The following is a 19,513-nucleotide window of genomic DNA, read 5'->3' as shown; positions in this document are numbered from 1 at the left end:
TATTGATCTTATTGTCAAAAAGTTCTTATATGTAGCTGAAATCTGCAACCTGAAACTTCAGGCCTGTGGTCCTAATTTGGTTCCCTCGCACACAAAAAATAAGAGGTCATGCCCCCTGGAACAGTTATCATACTTATCTCAAGGCTTCTCTTTATCTAGTTGTGCATCCTCAGTCTGTTAGCCATACATCAAACATGAAACCTCTCACCATCCTGATTGCCCTTAATCTAGTTCTGGTTAATGCAGAATATATCTCTATTAGGAGAGGCACCCAGAAACAGGCAACTACATGTGAGTTGATTACCTTCTGGATTATGCAGCTGAATTAACACTTACAGAAAAAGGCACACTATACGCATTGTTTAACTCTCACAGCAGCTATGATAAAGGAGTGGGCTATTACTGTCTCCAGTGATAGAAAGCTAGTCTCAGAGAGGCTAAGTAGCTGCTACGGGCTGCGTGTTTGTGTTCGCCCTAAATTTATATATTGAAACCCTAACTCCAATGGGACACTATTAGGTGGTGGGGCCTTTTCCATTCATCTTTAATAAGAGAAGCAAAGGCGGCTGCCCAGACAAGTAGCATTACATGCTTCTTTCCCAGCCCAAACAAGGGCACTGTCAGTAAACTAGATGAATCAAGTATTAATTGAACTTAAGGAAGCGTGAAAATAAGCTAAGCTCAGCCTGGAAGAACAAGGATGCCAGCAGGACACTGACGACGTAAAGCTGGTAATTTCAGGAAGATGAGCCAGGCAATGGGGGTTCAACAGGAAAGAGAGTGGAGGTGGACAAACCAGCTGTTAGAAAAAGCCCGAAATCAAGCTGTGAAAGAAAAGGATAGAGAAAAGCAAATTAAGTGCGAGAGAAGGCAAGACACCAAGAGTTACCTTGTAGACATCAAGAAGTCAACATCTCCAAAACTCGAAACTCACCTGTGCCTGCCAAAGCTGCTCCTAGTTCTAGAACCAGTACCATGGGCTGGCTCACACACAGGTGCCAAGTTAGAAGGCCGGGGGAAGCAGCCCCGACTCCCTGACCTCTCTCACTCCCACCCAAACCCAATTAGCCCTTAAATCTGAATACTTCCTGTTTGCACAAGCCTCCTCCTTTCACCACCCCATCTCCACCACCTCTGTTTGGCCTTCTTCATTCACTGGTATCCTCATCACAGGATTAATCAGTTTAAAATCGTCCATTGCTTCCCACTGCTTTTAGGATAAAATTCAAACTCAGTTTGGCCTACCAGGCCCTTTACTGCCTGTCCCCTGCCTCTGCCTTTAGCCTCACTCCTTACTACTACTCACTTGTTAGAATTAGCGTGAAATCTTGCAGGTCCTAAAACTCACTGCGCTCTCTCCTTTCTTCTGCATCTGAGGCCTTTTCGACCTCATCTGATTACCTCTCCTTCTTAACTTGGCTGACATCAAGATCTGTCTCAGCCATCATCTCCCCTGGGAATTGTTCCCTGCAGCCCAGTCCAGGCCTAAGCTCCCATGTGCTCCCATGTCGCCCAGTGTGTAACTCCGGCCTACCACACAGCAACTATTCACATCTGATTCTCAGTACTTGACTGTGAGTTCCTTGAGGGCAGGACTGTCTTTAATCCTGGTGTTTCCATTACCTAGCATGGTACCTAGCACAGTACCTGGTGAATTTATTAATTAATTGAAAAAAGAAGAATAGAACTTGTCTCGAAGAAAAAGTCAAAGATCAGGGCAATGGTGGTTTCATTCATATAAATAGGGAGGTCAGGATGGAAAGCTAATTTGGAAGGTCAAGAAAGCAATGAATTGGTTTAAATACGGTATTTTTCAGGTGTGTGTGTCCCGATGGACTTACTTTGGATTTAAAAAGAAAAAAAAAAGCAAGAGAAAATAAAGGAGGACTTATAAGGCTCCCGAATTACCTACAATCAAGAAAGTCAACCTCTGGATATGGTCTTGACATTGTCTGAATTAAGGAGAGTGCAAAAGGACACCAGTAAACAATAGATGGCTATTCCCAAATGGAGAGAATACAAAATGAGGTTATTCTTACCGAGAGTTACGGTACCAAGTTCTTCAAAGATACTCTTTGCCAGACTCTCTGTCTCTGTCATCAGCTGAGATATGATGCTTTTAAATCTGTCAGTAGTCCGTGATTGCACTTTCCTGGAAACTAGAGTCAACAGAGGAAAGTGAGTATTTTTCGGGAAGAACACACTGTAGTTCAAAGCAGGCCTCTCCAAACCTTTCTCTGTCTTTGTTACTTCCTCTGTAAAATCCTAGGCCCCAAGCTCACAGGCAGGTCGGCTGAACGATAAAACAAATACTCAGAAACCCTGTAGCGGCTCCCTAGTGTTTAATGCACTGATTCTAACATCTCTGTCTTTCACCGTCTGGGTCTAATTCAACTTCTCACTCAGGCTTTCCTGTTACTCAACACATAGCCCCTGCTCTGACAAGGCTGATATCCATCTTGTTTCTGCAAATGCCACATTTTAAATCCTGTCTCTGTCTTTGATCTTCTCCCTTCCCACCCAACCCCCAGGAGTGTTCACGGTGTTCCTAACATTCATTTTTGCATTGTGTCCACAGAAACTTATTAATTGCCTACCACATGCTGTGTTCTGGTAATGGTTGGAAAGAACATGCTTTGTGCTCCAGACAGAGAGCTCTGTGTTCTTAGGGGAGAGAAAGATATGTGGCCGAATGACCACACAGAGTGCTGTGACACAGTATGTGCAAGGTGTCGTGGAGCATGGGAAAGACTCTCTCATTCTTCCCAGGGGAGGCAGTGTCGCGGGATAAATAGGGGAAGAGGCAAGGAGGGGTGAGCACAGTCAGGTGCAAAGGCTGGGATGGACGAAGCTTAAACACAGAATACACATGACCCGTTTGAGTAGCCCAGAGGAATGCGACTTGGTTGGGTTTAGGGGACATGAGAGCAGATGAAGCTCAGAGGGTGGGAGGGACAGGACTACAAAGAAATTTGTACATGATATTAAAAGATGTAGATTGGGTACCTTCTCTCTACACTCCTTACAGGCACTGACTGTTTCAGGTGTGTTTGTTCTGCCTATTATTCACTCGGTCATATGCTATTCAGAGAGCAAGGGGATAAAGGCATATGCATCTTCTGTACCCCTCTCCCTTGCGGGTTAGTATAGCATTGGTATTCAAGAAACATTTGTTAGTCAATCTTATTAATAAAATCATATTCTGATCTTTTGAGAGACAATATGATGAGTTCAGATAACTTCACTGCAACCAAAATTACCAGATACACATTCAAATAATGGATGGGAACTCAGTGTCCTCCTCAGGCACGGGACGCAGGGAAGGACTGAGCCATCTACACGCTGGGGTTTTCTCAGCATCTCTCTCACCGCCAGTACCTTTATAAGAGTCTTATGAAAATGAAGAGTAAGAATGTTTGCTTTCTACAGGTCACTCCTGAGCTCAGCTGGGGAGAAAAGCTGGAATTGTGATTATTTCCCAAGTTTGGGGTTAAATATTTTCTATTAACAGAGAAAGGGTAAAAATTCATTGTTCGTCTAAACGGCCCTGAACCAAGAATAGCAGAGGGTAATAAAGTCCCAAAGGGCTTGTTACTGGATCCCACTTACTTTTCTGGGGCTTATAAACAATTTCTTCTAGTTCCTCCAAGTGGTCTTTGACTGTTGCTACCACTGATATGTCGAGAGAAGCACACAGCTTGCAGATATATTCTGTGGCTTCAACTGTATTTTTGGCATCCCCGACGCCAACTGAGGCAGTCAGCCCAACAACCTGTGAGGAGCGTTCCAAATCGTTAGATGTCTGGGAAATGGCATGATGTTTCTACAACCCCTCATGTAACTCTTTCCTGTTAAAGAAGATTTTTTTTTAACTAACTTCAGATAAAGAGCAAGAACATTATTTCTTTTTTCTGACATTCTCTATGACATCAAAAATGGAAAGGTCCCCATCAGACAAAGCATTAAATAAATGCAGTAGTCACTACTCAGTAGCTAAACACATATCCGCATAGAAGCCAAGAGAGGAAACCCTTTCAAGGCAGGACTTCTCTCGTCTTTACTCTCGTTTCCCCCATGACACATAAAACAGCATACTGAAAAGGAAAAGGACTAAGATCAGACACACTCCTATTCCAATCTCAGCCATGTCACCCTGGCTGTGTGTCCTCAGACAAGTATCTTCAGCTCTCTGTAAAGTTGGGAACAATAGCCATTTAAAATGGTAGCTGTGTGACACAGAGGACAGACTTGTGGTTGCCAAGGGGGAGAGGGGTGGGGGAGGGATGGATAGGGAGGTTGGGATTAGCAGATGCAAACTATCATGTGTAGAATGGGTAAGCAACAAGGTCCTACTGTATAGCCCAGGGAACTATATTCAATACCCTGTGATAAACTATAATGAAAAAGAATATAAAAAAGAATGCACATATATATAACTGAATCACTTTGCTGTAACAGCAGAAATTAATACAACATTGTAAATCAACTATACTTCAATTTTTTAAAAATGGTAGCTGTGTGAATTCAGTAAGATAACACCTGTAAAGAATTTAGTTTAATGGTCTCCTAATAAATATTTCTTCCTCTAATAGCCACTCAAATATTAAATGACTGAATGACTGAATCATACAATCAAGCAAGGAATCTGGTTAACTACCAACATTATTCTAGAATAAAAAGCTGTAAGAAATGTGATTTCTACTGAATTTTGTCTATAGGCACCACACTGAATTTCTTTTAATGTGTGCTTCCTAAACAGGTAGATTAAGGCTAGAGAATGTAACACAAATGTGAGATTGGTAAACCATAGTCATGATTTCCAGCCTCATTTGGCCCCAATACGACAGGCCTTTCTTCTGTGCTCCTCTCAGTTCTGTCTCCCATTTCAAATCCTCTGCAGGCACCCTGAGCTCCCTCCTCCATTCCCATCTTGATTGTCCTCAGTGAACAATCTCTCTCCTACGTTCAAGAGCAAAGAGAGGTTGTACACCAGGGATTCCCTGCCCTTCCTGCCCCCATCAATGAACCATTCTCTGTCTAGACTCTTCTAAGCCCCACCCCTCTGATGACACCAAAAATGGTGTTTCATCTGCTCTCCCATACTAATGCATCTACTTGCCTACTTATCCCATACCCTCTGGTCTCCCCTGGCATCCTGCTCTGTCAGTCATTCTCTCTCTCCCATCCTGCCTTACCAGCTGCTGTTCACTACTTCACACTCTGCACTCAGGTAATACCAAGAACCTCAAGATTCTTGGGAATTCCCTGGCAGTCCAGTGGTTAGGACTTGGCACTTTCACTGCCGTGGCCTGGGTTCAATCCCCGGTCAGAGAACTAAGATCCTGCAAACTGTGTGGTGTGGCAAAAAATAAAAAAAGAACTTCAAGCTTCTTGAGCACCCCATGCTCTTTCATACCTCTGTGCCTCTGGACACACAGTAGCCTTTACTGAAAACCATCCGGCTATTTAGCTTGTAAATTCTTGTTAGTTGTTGCCTATCTAACTTCTGTTAGGTCCTGCCTTACTTTCATAGCACATTTAGGATCTCTTTCACTTCTGTTCTGTACCACTCCATCGTGTGCCATCACCATAAATTATAGCATCATTCTCCCATATTTGGCTCCCCACAAATCTTAAGCTGTTTGTGGACAAGGACTATGTCTTTTTATATTTGCACCCTAGTTCCAACACAGTGTACGACACATGGAGGCACCTAATACATATTTGTTAAGTGAATAAATGAATGAGTGAATCAAAATTAACTTATGAGTTGCACAATGCACATTTAGGATCTCAGAAGGACATCCTCAATATGGCCACAAGGGTAAAATAAACAGGATTTAGAGAAATCTGAGAAATCCATCTGACTTTAGAGATACCTGGGGCAGTGAGTTTGAAGATTCTCCAAGTTTCTCATCTAGATAATTAAACATGATCATATTATAAGGATGATGTTTACTGGTGTTGTGGCATTCATCAAATATCATCAAAGTAAAGACAGAGAGTGATGGAACAGTCCCACTTTTAAGGCTGTTCACAAGAATCTGTGGAGTTAAAATGATGATGTCATTGTTCTCAACAACCTGTTCCACTGAGACAATGTCAGATGTTGCTCCACAGATGCCTGCAACTTTGTACCTGGAAAATGACAGAAATTTCCTATTACCAACCATGTGAACGAGGAGCCACAAAGGTATGAAACACTAGGTCAGAGCACTGACTGATTAAACTCTCCCTGAGTCCAAAAGGAACAGATCTGCAGAAAAGTTAAGTGCTGAGCACAAAGCCTGACACACAGTAAGTGATCAATAAATATAAGCTAGGAAGAGCTGCTAGTGGAATATATTCATGTGGCACCTGCGGACACAGAGGGCTGACTGTAATTCTTGTAAGCCATTGAGAAAGAAAATAGCAAAGAGTAATATTAAATAAATTATAAAATCATTAAAAAGTTAAATGTGCCATTTAAATATAAAATTTATCTTAAGTCATTTACTCACTCTACAAGAGCTAATCAAAGGAGTTTAGGACATCAGGTATATCTAACAAAAAGAGACTTGAATCCATGAAGGAATTACATCGAGATTAGATAAAAGCTTAATCTACTATAAATTTTTTGAATGATGGTTTTCCAAGAGCCACACAAAGCAGAAAACACATGGGTTACATGAAGCTAGAGAAAAAGAAGTTGGACCGACTTATACCTACCCAAGTCTTTCAAAATGCGTTGAGAACACAGATTTCTGCTGCTCATACACTGGGAGTTGATTAGCAAAAAAGACAACTTTCGCCTTTTGTCTTTGTGGAAAACTTTTAAGATGATGTTCACATATAAGAAGTGAAACAAAGGTTTTTCCACAACCTTTTAACATATGAAGAGAAGGACAACATGTTACTAATAGTATACTAAAATACTTCTGTAGAAAGGTCATTATTTTGGGTTCCCCTAAAACCACCAAGCTGACTAGTAAATTGGTGATGTGGGTGAGTTAACAACTGCAGAATTTAACACTATGACTCAAAAGCCAAGCTACCTCCTAGGTAACATGCACTCAGACAGCTAAGGCTGCAGGAAGCTAAAAGAGGGCATTTTTCTTTCCTTCCTCATGGTCCTTAAAATGCCTTGAGACTATACTGATAAAATGGCTTTCTCAAAAGACAAATGGAACAATCAAAAAAACTGAAACCTATCCATTTTATCCCAGTGCTCAATAAAGGGGAGAAAAGGAAGCAAACAGAGAAAAAAACAATATCAGTAATGGCAATCAGCTTACCAGTAGGAGCACATATTATTGTGTTTTTTCCTTTCTGAGCAGGTAAAGCAAGCTCTAGTTGGTAATTTCTTGGCTTCAACGGGCTGTAAGTATGAGGCACTTCTGTAATACGAAAGAAACTAAGTTACCAAACAGTGACTGTTCTGAGGAACCAAGGCAACAGGTACTGTCCAACAGACAAGAATTACAACTCATTTAAGAAAGTTTAGAATCCTTGTCTCTAATTAACCATTTCAGCTTCTGCGCCAATTTGAAGTACAGAATTCTCCCTCAATGACAAAGTACCAATGGCAAAAAGGAAAAAATAAAATAAAATAAAACCCATAAAGATTTCTTTCTGAAACAATCATGGATGCCTACTAAGGAGAAACTAAAGCAAGAATGGCCTAATTCAGGGCAAGACAGATGGCCGCCAGTTAAAGGAAATGCTCCATGAGAAAAAACAACCACAAACCCCTCCAAGCTCTTTGAAAAACACCAAACTGAATATTGAACTCCTAAAGGAATCTCATTGATGAACAACCATGCTTTGTAATTCTGCAGGCTCTCACATGGTATTCTCTCTTAATAGAATCAGAAGTTTTACAAAATAATCACAGACTTTATCTCACTAATAGATAAGCATATAGAATATTAACAGCTAGAAAAGACCTTGGAAATCACCTATTGAGTCCAACCTACCCATTTTAAAGAAAATGGGAATTTCTAAAAGGTTGAGTTCACTAAGGACCTTTACATGTCAGAAAAGTTGAAAGCAATTCACATTCATTGATTTTATTCTGGAATGACCAAAAATGTGTATCATTTGGTTGCAGAAGTAATCTATAAATTTTCACCTTATACTGTTATCTTCAAATCACATCTTTCTTATAACACTATTCATTATCAATCCTAATTTCTTCCCTGATGCCCTTTTATAAATAAGTCTTATCAACTCCATGATGGGTGATGCCTTAGAGTGCCAGGATAGGGAGGGTGGGAGGGAGTCTTGGGAGGGAGGGGATATGGGGATATATGTATAAACACAGCTGATTCACTTTGGTGTACAGCAAAAACTGGCACAACAGTGTAAAGCAATTATATTCCAATAAAGAGCTTAAGAAAAATAAAAAATAAATTAAAAAACTCTTTACTATGGCTTATTATGAAACTTCTGGTCTCCTCATGAAAATATGCTTCTAGAAACATAAGGTGGGCCTTATAGGACCACAGCTAATTTATACAGTGCCTTTGTGTGAATTAGAGAAAGGAGCTCCTTTTGGAGGACACAGCCCCTCACTGCATTTGTTTTGGCAAACAACACAGGCTGGATCTCAGCCCCACTCAACCTCTCAGGTCTGCACATTTGCGCAGGGCACATACTACATCAACATATACTGCAGCCCTGAGATCTTGAGGGGAAATTGAGCAAGTGACTCACAAAGAGTAGAAGCATTTCTTTAGAAAGGAGGGCTGATTTTAGATATCACAGACATTGAGTTTCTGGGAGCACTCTATTTGCATTTTCAATGTATACATGCAAATACTTAGTGATAAAAGAAGACAAAAAAATTAAAAAAGGAAGAAGCTGACAATAGTTATGAAAGGGAGAGAATGACATTTCTAATTATAGAGAAAGTATCTATTTCAACATAAATTCTCTTTTCTTTCTTATTTTTCCTTAAATACCTTTTCATTAGCCTATGACTTTTAGCACTGTAAAACATGACCCCACACAAAATACCTAAAGAGCATCATTAGGGGAAAGAACAAACAATGCTGAGTACCTGAAGAAGGGCATGAATTCTGACTAAGATTCTGGTTTTCTGGTTCTTCCTTGTAGAAGATCTGTACGTGCAAAGTTTTCATTTCATCATCCTCAAGATCTTTCATTTCGACATCTTTTGCACCTTTATGAGACCAAAACATATCTTAGAATCTTTACATTATCTGATTATGATCTTGATGGTGAAAGCCCTACTAAGAGGTCATAATACTAAAATTTTAAACTTCCATTAAGATTTCTCACAACTACCCCCTCCACCTTTTAAAACAACTAAAGGCATCTCTTGGAGTTTGAAATCTCAATACAGAGTTTGAACTCCAGTGTCGTGTAGGACTTTATTATCCCAAGTGTGGAACATGGACCAGCAACTTCTTTGCGGCCTTGTTAGAAATGCAGACTCCTGAGCCCTCACTGAATCAGAATCTGCATTTTAACAAGGTTCCTCACGATCCACAATTAAACCAAAGATAAACACAATTTAGCAAACACTCATGTCTTCCATTCCTGACCCGACCCAACCCAAGAAATCAAGTGTGTATTCAGACAGATAATTTCTGGAACAATTTGTGATCTTAAAGAAGCCTACAAAAGATGGTTTACCAAACTCAGCCTTTAAAATAATGCTCTGAGATGTTATTAGCTTCAGGAAGCCAAATGATAGCTCAGATACTTAATCACAACAGATTCTTTTTTCCAATCCTGTTCCAGCTCAGTTCCAGATGGCTTCCAGGCAAGAGAATCAGGCAATGTCTATCATGATTATACTGTGAAAAGAGGGTGAGTCCTGGAGTTTGAACCTTTAACTCTAGAATTTTCAAGCTATTTCTCTGATAATCTAAACACAGACAGTGAGCTCAGACCCTGCCCTCCCCAAATCCTTTGGGCGGGATGCGCTAATTCTGGATGAGAGTGGTTTGACCTGGTCCATTTTTAGGGGTTATATACAACCCAACTAATTCTGTAGATTAAAAAACCACCTGCCTTCCAGAACTCAACTTCATGCTAGTCTCTCACTAGAGATGTAACCATGAGTATTTGAAGGGGAAAATGCCTCTGACAGCGAGTGAAAAACAGGTAGGAATGAAGGAAGCCCTAAGTAGAACTATGAGGAAGGGCATATTTTTAGACCTTCTCACCCTTCCAAATATCCTACCTTTCTCTACCATCCACAGCTCACTGAATTTGCTCTCTTCTTTCTCCAGTGCAAGTTTCAAAGTTTTAGGCCAGTTCTCCTTGTCTGATCTGAGAAGGCATTCAACCATTTTCTCTGCACCTGCCATCAGCCCTTTGTTGGAACAAATCTAAGCAAGACAAATGCAGTTGATTGATCACATGTTTCAAAAGTTTTCATTTTATGAATTTTTACTGAAGAAATATCAATTCAAGTACTATCTAATTTAAAATCGCTGTATACTCTGGTTCACTAGATCTCCTTCATGACCGTTCTTGCCCCATCCAACTGGATCTTTTAAGATACCCTTTCCTTCATCCTTGTCTTCTATACTTGATACCACCATGTCAAGCCATGTGTTCTTACCTCCTCTGAGATGTTATATGTATCAATATCATCTATATTAGGAAAACAATGAACCCATTTGACACCCATTCAAGATATGGATATATTGACATAGGTATATTTGGAAGGATACAGCAAAATATTAACAAATGTTTTTTTCTGGGTAGTGGAACTTACATGACTTTTATTATTAATCACAATAATTAAAATTTATTAGGCACTTATTATTATGTGCCAGAAATACGTAAGCACTTTCATATATTATCTCATTCAATTCCTATAAAATACCATATTAATAAGGTACTATTATTTCTATTTTATACAGGAAGAAACAGAGGCTTAGAGAAACTAAAGAAACTAAATAACTTGCCTAAGATCACACCACTAGTAAGTGGTTGAGCTTGGATTAACAAATTTATTTGTGTTCAGAGCCTGAACACTTAACCATTGGAGTCCATAGCCTTTTTACTTTTTATTTGCTAAACTATTTGATTTTATTTAAATTTGCATAAAACATTATTCACAAAAGCAATAAAATAATTTCAACTGAAAATAGGGCAAACCTGAAAAAATGTGTCACACAAAAATTACTCAGATCACAATTAAAACTATTCTTCTAGGTAACTATGCCTTAGATTTGAGGACTTTCATAGATTTCAATGATCCTGTTCAGGTCTAAAATAGCACAGAAAACCAAGACATTCCCCATGCTCAAAATTTTCCCCCAAATTCAGTATTTACTGTAAATTAAAATACCTGAGTAATTTCTTCACATTCCTCATTAATTAAACATTCAGCTATTTCAGGAAGGATATCTTTTGGATTGATCGTGATTTTAAATTCCGGTTGTAAACGCTTTAAAAGTAATCTATACTCCTCCAACTTTTCAATTTTTTGGAAATCCCAACTTTCAATGGCTTCATAAAGTCCAGAATAACCTGAAAAGTAGGAAGAAAATGGGGCTTTTAGAATACCAACTAAAAAATACTTTGAGATTAATACCATAGAAATCACGTTTGAATGCATAGCAGAGAACTGAAAACATCTGTAAGTCACCTCCATTACTTATGATCTTTCAAAAAGAAAATCCAATATTCATTTTAGGTACCCGACATTTCAAGTCCTCTAACAATGTTTAGCATATCTTAGGAGAAAGTACTAAAGATAAATTTGAAGTCTTACATTTAGCCTTAGTATGAAATCTTCCTTCCAAGGTACCCCATGGACTTCACTTACAACCTCTGATTTGTTTTTCAACTAAGTCAAACCATTATGCTGTTAAGCATCTTCTTAGTGCAAAGTAGTAAAAAGGGCAAAAAGAAATAGAAATTTTAATACCTGCCCCTCAGGGACTTACTTCCTACATTATTCCAAGAAAAGAATAGTAAGTATAATGGGAAATTTGAGGGGAAAAATTATTTCCAACTGTAACAATCCAAGAATGCTTGGCCCTAAGTTTCTCTTAACAGAATCATCAGGCTTGTGTGACTTTAAGGCCCATACTCTTTTCATTAGGCTATAAAGACTATAACCGCAAAATGAGCACATATGAACCTACTACCCAGTGTAAGAACTAGAATATTCCAATACCTTTGTGGGTGTGTGCCTCCTCTCTCCCACCATTCTATCTTCCTTTTGCAAAGATACCACCATCCTGTATTTGATTTATCACCCTTGATTTTTTTTGAATAGTTGTGTGGCATATGTTCAGTTCCCTATACATGTTTAGTTTAAGCTTGCTTGAAACTTTACAATTATAACCTACTAAATGCAGTTTTCTCTGACCTTTAAAAAAGTTTAATATTACATTTCTAAGTTTCACCTGTGCTGTCATCTGTAGCTATGTTCGCACATTTTCATTGCAGTGTAATAGACTCTTGTGCGAATATCATAGAATTTATTTATCCATTCTCTTCTTGAAGGAAACTGGGGTTGCTTCCAGTTTTGTCCATCTGCTTGCTTGTTTCTGGCATTACAAATTGATTTCACTATGAACATTCTTGTATGTGTATTCTGGAATATATGTGTTGAGTTTTTCTAGGGCATATATAGATACCTAAGAGTGAACCTGCTGGATAGGATACGGAACAGTTGAACTATACGAGATGATGCCAACTGTTTTTCAAAACAGTTGTAGCATTTACACTCCCTATTGTGATCCTTAAGATTTCCCATTATTAAAAGTCTTCTTCAAGCCTACACACTGCTGACGTCTTTAATTTTGCTATTTAGCAGTTATAAAATTCTATCTCATGTTCCTAATTTACAATTTCCTAATTGCTAATTGGGCTGAGACTCTTTTCATATGTTCATTAACCTTTCATGTTTCCTATTCTTTGAAGTGTCAGTTCACATCTTTCGCCCTGTAAATGTTTTAATTTTTAACTGATTTTAAAGCCTTTTAAATATTATGGATACTAATCCTTTGGTGATTATACATTTTGAAAATACCTTCCCCCAGGTTTGTCACTCATTTTTTCACTTTCTGTGGTGTTTTTTGATAAACAGATGTTCTTAATTTTAATGTCATCAAATTTATCAATCTTTTATAGTTAATGCTTTAATGTCTTAATCTCATAAATCCTCTCATATCTCAAGGTCATAAAAATGCTCTTCTATATTCTTTTCTAAAATTGTTAAAATTTTGTAAAGCCCCTATCACCATGTCTAGTACTCAGTACATGGTAACTATTATTTATGAAGCACGATCATATCCACTTTTCCATTCTTTTGTTCTTACAGTTACCAGTAACTGTTGGCTATTATTATCAAAGGTTAACAGGGACCACTGAGAGGCAGTGTGGTCCAGTGAAACGAGCACAGATTCTCAATCCAAACCCTAGCTCTGCCCTTACAGGCTATGGTCACAAACAATTCACCATCTGTAAGCCCTAACTCCCTCATCTGTAAGATGGGAATGAAAACAGTTCCTACATTCCAGAGTTATAAGAATCAAATAATACATTTCAAGGACTTGCCATGCAGTAAGCCCTGACTATACAATGCTCAAATCTGTCTATCCACTCATTCCTCCTGACTGTAATAATCAAAAGGACTGAGTGCCTAGGAATGATATTGGTACGGCCTATGAAAAATTCTGTTAGAAGTCTAGTTTAGTCATTTCTACCCAATTCACACAAATATTTTGCTGTGTACAATTTCCTGAGTAGAAACTTGAATCCTTTTACTATATGGTTCCATCGAACCATGATTTCTGTGTTTGCAAATCTCACCATAAGTTTATTTCAAAAGAAAAAAAATAAGTAAAAATAAAATTGTTAAAATTTTGCCTAATTAAGAATTAAGCCTTTAATTCTTTTGATTTATTGTGTGTGTGCATGTGTGTGTGCGTGCGTGCATGGAATGACGTAAGGAATACAAATTTATGTGTATCCACGTGGATATGAAAGTTAGGGTTTGCCTGGTTTTTTAACATTATCCTGTTTAAAATGTCCTAGTGATGCTCCTTTCCCAGTGATTTCCTATGTATCAGGTTTCCATGAATATATGAGTCTGATCTAAGGCTCTCTATTTCATTGGTCAGCTGTTCAATGCCAGCACCAGCGTTACACGGTCTCAACACCTACGGCTTTTAATAAATCTTGATATCTAGAAAGAGAAACCCCAGCCTATTTAATTCTTCTTCTTTAGGGGTGTATTGACTATTCTTGGGTCATAAGTCTTCCATATACATGTTAGAATCAGCTAGTCAAGTTCATGAAAAAGCATGCAGGATTTTTATTTAGAATTGTACTGAATATCCAGATCAATGTAGGGAGAGCTGACACTTTTATGGTATCAAGTCTTCCTCTCCATGGGCATAGGCATATATCTCCACTTAGCTAGGACTTTTTTTTTTTTTGGCCGTGCCACACGGCTTCTGGGATCTCAGTTCCCCGACCAGGATTGATCCCAGGCCATGGCAGTGAAAGAACAGGATCCTAACCCCTAGAGCACCAGGGAACTCCCTAGGACTTCTTTAATATTTTTCAATAAACTTTCATCATTCTCTCCATTCAGACTTTACACATCTTTTGCTAGGTTATTCCTAAATATATTTCAACTTTTGTTACTTTTATAAATGGTATTTCATTTTGGATTACATTTTCAATTTTTTCCAGTGGGTGGAATGCAACTAATTTTTGTATACTGATCTTACATCCAGTAAACTTGCTAAACTGTCCCATTAATTATAGTAATATCTCTGTAGATTCCTTTGGCTATTTCAGGTAGACAATTATAGCATCTGCCTGAAGATAATCTTTACATTGCCTTAGACTAAGAGACATGAACTAAATAATAGTATTTCACTTTTACAGCATTTTGAAACAGTTGAGTAACATACTCTGATTTGTGAGTAAAAAGAATGAACTAACCTGCTTGGTCAAGGGCATCCAAAAAGCCACGGAACCAGCCTTCCTCCTGGAGCTCCAACAGGAACCGGAGAAAAAGTGAGGCAGCCTCCATTGGGCCCTTATTGTTTTTCTCAGCCTGAATATGCTGCACCTCATCTACAAACAGAAGCAAGAGTGACATCAAACTGCAGAACCACTGATCATTGGAAGTAAAACCACTAATCATTGGAAGGGTTGTCAGATCTTCTCAAATGGGGCTGGAGAGTATAACAGATCACAGCAACGAAAGGAACTGCAGGAAGGCAGCAAACTCTCTGCCCAGGCCAATCATGCCCATTCTTCATCAACCCACCCTCCCATCCTCTCTGGAAACTTCTAGTTTGTTGTGGAAGCCCGGGAACACGATCGAAGGCAGTCCTTAAGAAAAGCAGTTTCTTAAAGATGTTTGAAAGAGTCTCCCCATAACAAGGGAGAAGTCATGGTAGCACAGGGTTAGGTGGAAGAACAAAAGCTTCTTCTAATATTCTGATAGCTTCTTGTTTGAAAGTCTGAATTAACTGCAGGACTAAAGAAGTGTGAGGATAGGACTACTCATGTCATCAGTAACAATTACAGTGGACACAGCAAGCAGAGTTAGAATAAACAGAGATACTTTCATGGTCCTTCCTCCAGGCTTTTGCTAGGACGTAAAAAATTAATGAACAGAAATCTCAATTAAATAGAGGCAGAAGACCTGAAGGGGGCACTCTCATGCCCTGTGACCATAGCAGAGCCCAAGAGGAAGAAGACAGACTCCTCTTCTTTTCTGGCAAGGACTCAGCCAATGAAAAACCATGGACTCGGTTACCTACAGCCCCCTCAGCCTCCTTTTCTCCTCTATAAAAGTGTTCTCCTTCCTCTGCCCTGCAAGGACGTGCATCTGGCTGCCATGGCTGCAGATCCCAGATTACAATTCTCTGGTGATCCTGAATGAAACCCATCTTTGCTGGAGAAATATCTGGCCGTCTATTTATTTCAGGTCAACAGACAGGAGGGTATATGGCAGAAAAGAGAAAGCAAAAGGAGCTAAAGAGAAACACAGTGAGGCCCAGTAACAGAAAAGTATCCACCAACCAGCTGGTGGTCATACTGATTTTGTACAGTAACTCCATGTCTGGGCTGGTGACCAAACCATTGCCTTCGTGTGACCTGACATTTGATAATTTTCCATTTTTTCCCCATTGTCAATGGAATGTAAATTCCAAGGGAGTAAGCCAGTTGTCTGGCTGGTTAACCTCTGTATTCTCAGAGTTTAGAAGAAGACCTAGTATTTAATATACACTCAACAAAGGTATGCTGAAAGAATGAAAGAAGAAAAGAAGGAATGTCTTCCTTCTCTGCCAAGGTCTCTGTCTTGGCAACAACAAAACAAACCCCTTTAAAGTGTAAAATTCAATAGTTTTTAGAGTTTCAAATCTAATGTCAGTGCCTTTCTTTACTATCTAATTTTAGTGCCTTCTCATCACAGTACTGTAAAAAGAAATCTTGTACCCATTCACAGTCACTCCCCATTTCCCCTCCCCTTAGCCTCAGGTACCACTAATCTACTTGGGTCTCTATGGATTTCCCTATTTTGGACCTTTCATATGAATGGAATCACACAGTATCTGGTGACTGGGTTCTTTCACTTAGCATAATGTTTTCAAGGTTCATCCATGTTGTATCATGTATCATTCAATCCTTTTTATTGCTGAACAGTATGCCATTGTATGCTTACAGCACATTTGTCTATCCATTCATCAGTTAATGGGCATTCAGGTTGTTTCTACATTTCATCTTTTATGAATAGTAATGCTGTGACCATTCACGCACAAGATTTTGCGTGGACATACTCATTCATTTCTCTTGAGTATACACCTAGGCATTAGATTGCTGGGTCCTATGGTAACTCCATGTTTAATACCGTAAGGAACTGCCAAGCTGTTATCCAAAGGAGCTGCACCAGTTTGCAGTCCTACCGGCAATTTATGAGGATTCCAATTTCTACACATCCTTGTCAACACTTTTTACTGTCTGTCTTTTTAATTTGAGCCATCTATGTTAGTTTCCTGTGTCTGCAGTAACAAATTACCACAAATTGGGTGGCTTAAAACAATAGAACATGTTCTCTCATCATTCTGGAGGGCACAGTCTGAAACCAGGTGCTGGCAGAGCCACATTCTCTCTGAAGGCTGTAAGGGACAAGACATTCTTTGCCTCTTCAAGCTCCTGGTGCCTCTTGGCATTCCTTGGCTTGTGGCCACATCGTGCCAATCTTTGCCTCTTTCTTCACATTACCTTCTCCTCTGTTTGTCTGTCTTGCGGCTGCGTCACTACAATCTCTGCCTCTGTCTTCACATGCCATTCTTTGTTCCTCTGTGTCTTCACATCGCTGTCTGCTTACGAGGACACCAATCACATTTGATTAGGAGCCCAACCTACTCCAGGATGACCTTATCTTAACTAATTACCTCTGTAAAGATCCTATCTCCAAATAAGGTCACATTCTAAGGCCTGGGGTTAAGACTTCAATATATCTTTTTGGGGGGACAATTCAATCCACAACAGTAACCTTCTTGTCACCTATCCCAGCTTCCTTGGGCACACAACCTACCCTATTCCTTTGAGACAGTTAATCCTCTTCCTAAACCCAGTCCTTACAGCTGGGTTCTTGCTCCCAGCCTTTCTGCTGTTTGTTCTTCCCTTAGACGTGCTACCTACCAGCCATTACTGATAGTCCACATGGAGCTCCAGACCTGTCCAGCCACAGCTGAGACCTCCCCAGGTAAACTGCCTCACCATATCCTGAGCAGTTCAGTTTTATTTTGCACATGGTTGGGCCCACTGTTATGCTGCCTGGCCCCAATATCTGCTGCTACTAGGTACTGTTACTTTCCTCAAAAGCCCTGGGAGTTCAATGCATGGAAACTTGCATTTTTGGCAGGCAGTATCTCCCACTCCTTTTTGCCAACCTGGCTGCTCTGTGACACCATCCTCAGCTTCCCAAGGCAGAATTTCTTGATCTTTTCCTGTGCTTTCTCAGTTAATTTACATGCCTCTGACTGTAGTGCTGATACTGCATAGTATATAGTAATCATTTGGGGGCCTGTCTTCTCCCTCAGACTGTGACCATGAGCATGTTGTACTTGTCTTCATCTTTGTCTGCTCATCATCAACACATGCTCAGCTCATGCACGTGTCCAGAATATGTTACTGAAGGAATGGAAAAATGCTTAGAATATTACCCACCAGCGCCCTTCCAGGAAAAGGGTTAGCCTTGACTCCAAAGAGATATTGCAAAAAATCTGTAGCCCACACCCAGGTCTACCTTGAAACATCCTAGATAACCTGTGAATAAGCAAAGTCCTTCCTGGTTACCGCAGTAACCAAGCAAGCTCTCCAGAAGACACATGCCTGCAGCGCTCCTTTCCCAAGAGGCAATTCATGCACAATATCCAACATGTGGAGAGAAGGATTATAGTAAGAGACAGTGGATCTGCTAGTGCAATTTAAACATATTGCGGTGTGTGTGTGTGTCTGTGTATGGGGAATGTATGGGCATAAGGAGAGTACGGATAAGTTTCCGGTGCCTTCTAATGAAGACAAAAAAATGAGTCAAAAAGTTTCTATCCAGCCATATGCTCTTTTTTTTTTTTTTTTCAGCCATATGCTCTTTAGTGTCTGTGCTCCCTCACTGAACCCTGACTGATAAAATATATTTGTCACAATTAAGGTTAACCAATAGAATCCAGAGCTTCCAAAGCAGCCAAGAAAAAAAAAAAATAAGGGACAGAGAACTTTATCAATCTAATAGAAAACAGAAAAAGATGGGGAGAAAGCAAAGAGTTTATGTGATAAAATATAAAGGAATGAACAGGAAAGATGTAAACCAACTAAATGAAAACAGCTGCCTCCAGGGAAGAGCTCGAAATAAAAACTCTATGGTATCATTAACAGTCAAAAATAAGAAAATATTATAAAGTGTTCTTCAGCTTGCTTTTCTAACTTACCTTTCTGTATTTTTATTGTGATTGCATTGTAACTACAAATTAAAACTAATATATATTTAAAGCTGTCCCACCTATGCACTCCCATAGCACACTATGGTTTTTCCATCAAAGCACTCACCACATTTTACTATCTATTGTTCAGTTACTAGCCTTCACATACACGCTCTAATCTCTTAGGGCAGGATCCACTTCCATCGAGCTCAGCACTGATCCCTCTGTTCCTAACAGGATGCTTCCTATTACATAATAGGTGTATTAATATGTGTTAATTGTCTCCAATGCTGGCCTAATGCCTGACACACACCTTAACTGGTGTTAAGTTGCTGGTTACTGATGAATACATGAGTGCATGAAAGAATGGGATCCTTACCATTGTTAGGGTTTCACTCAGTCCAAGGATTTCTAGAAGAGACAGATGTCTTGCATGGCTTACATTCTTCAAGGGCCCAAGCTACTCTGTGCTCATTAGGATGTTATTTTGTTACTCCTCTCTGAGCACAACTGGAAAGTAGGGGTCCGTTTGTGTTGGTGGCATTCTTTCACTCCTCATGCCACAATCTGTGCTTTGGTTTTGC

The 19,513-nt window shown here is 39.5% G+C and overlaps 1 protein-coding gene across 2 annotated transcripts in view; it reads right to left on the bottom strand.

The window, feature by feature from the left end:
• The window catches only part of RIGI (RNA sensor RIG-I), a 55,529-nt gene that overhangs the window by 20,312 nt on the left and 15,704 nt on the right, over positions 1-19,513 (bottom strand). For both annotated transcript variants that reach the window (XM_057720317.1, XM_057720316.1), the window contains 9 exons: positions 14,932-15,066; positions 11,312-11,493; positions 10,193-10,340; positions 9,041-9,163; positions 7,275-7,376; positions 6,709-6,862; positions 5,880-6,138; positions 3,610-3,772; positions 2,040-2,159 (listed from right to left, as the gene is read on the bottom strand). In XM_057720317.1, the coding sequence (XP_057576300.1) occupies positions 2,040-2,159; positions 3,610-3,772; positions 5,880-6,138; positions 6,709-6,862; positions 7,275-7,376; positions 9,041-9,163; positions 10,193-10,340; positions 11,312-11,493; positions 14,932-15,022 (1,342 nt within the window). In that variant the 5' untranslated portion in view covers positions 15,023-15,066. The remainder of the gene's footprint in view (positions 1-2,039; positions 2,160-3,609; positions 3,773-5,879; positions 6,139-6,708; positions 6,863-7,274; positions 7,377-9,040; positions 9,164-10,192; positions 10,341-11,311; positions 11,494-14,931; positions 15,067-19,513) is intronic.

This window comes from Hippopotamus amphibius, chromosome 2 (assembly GCF_030028045.1).
Source record: "Hippopotamus amphibius kiboko isolate mHipAmp2 chromosome 2, mHipAmp2.hap2, whole genome shotgun sequence".
Lineage (NCBI taxonomy): Eukaryota > Metazoa > Chordata > Mammalia > Artiodactyla > Hippopotamidae > Hippopotamus > Hippopotamus amphibius.
The sequence above is the reverse complement of the archived record's forward strand: the minus strand, read 5'-3'. Positions and strand labels throughout refer to the sequence as shown.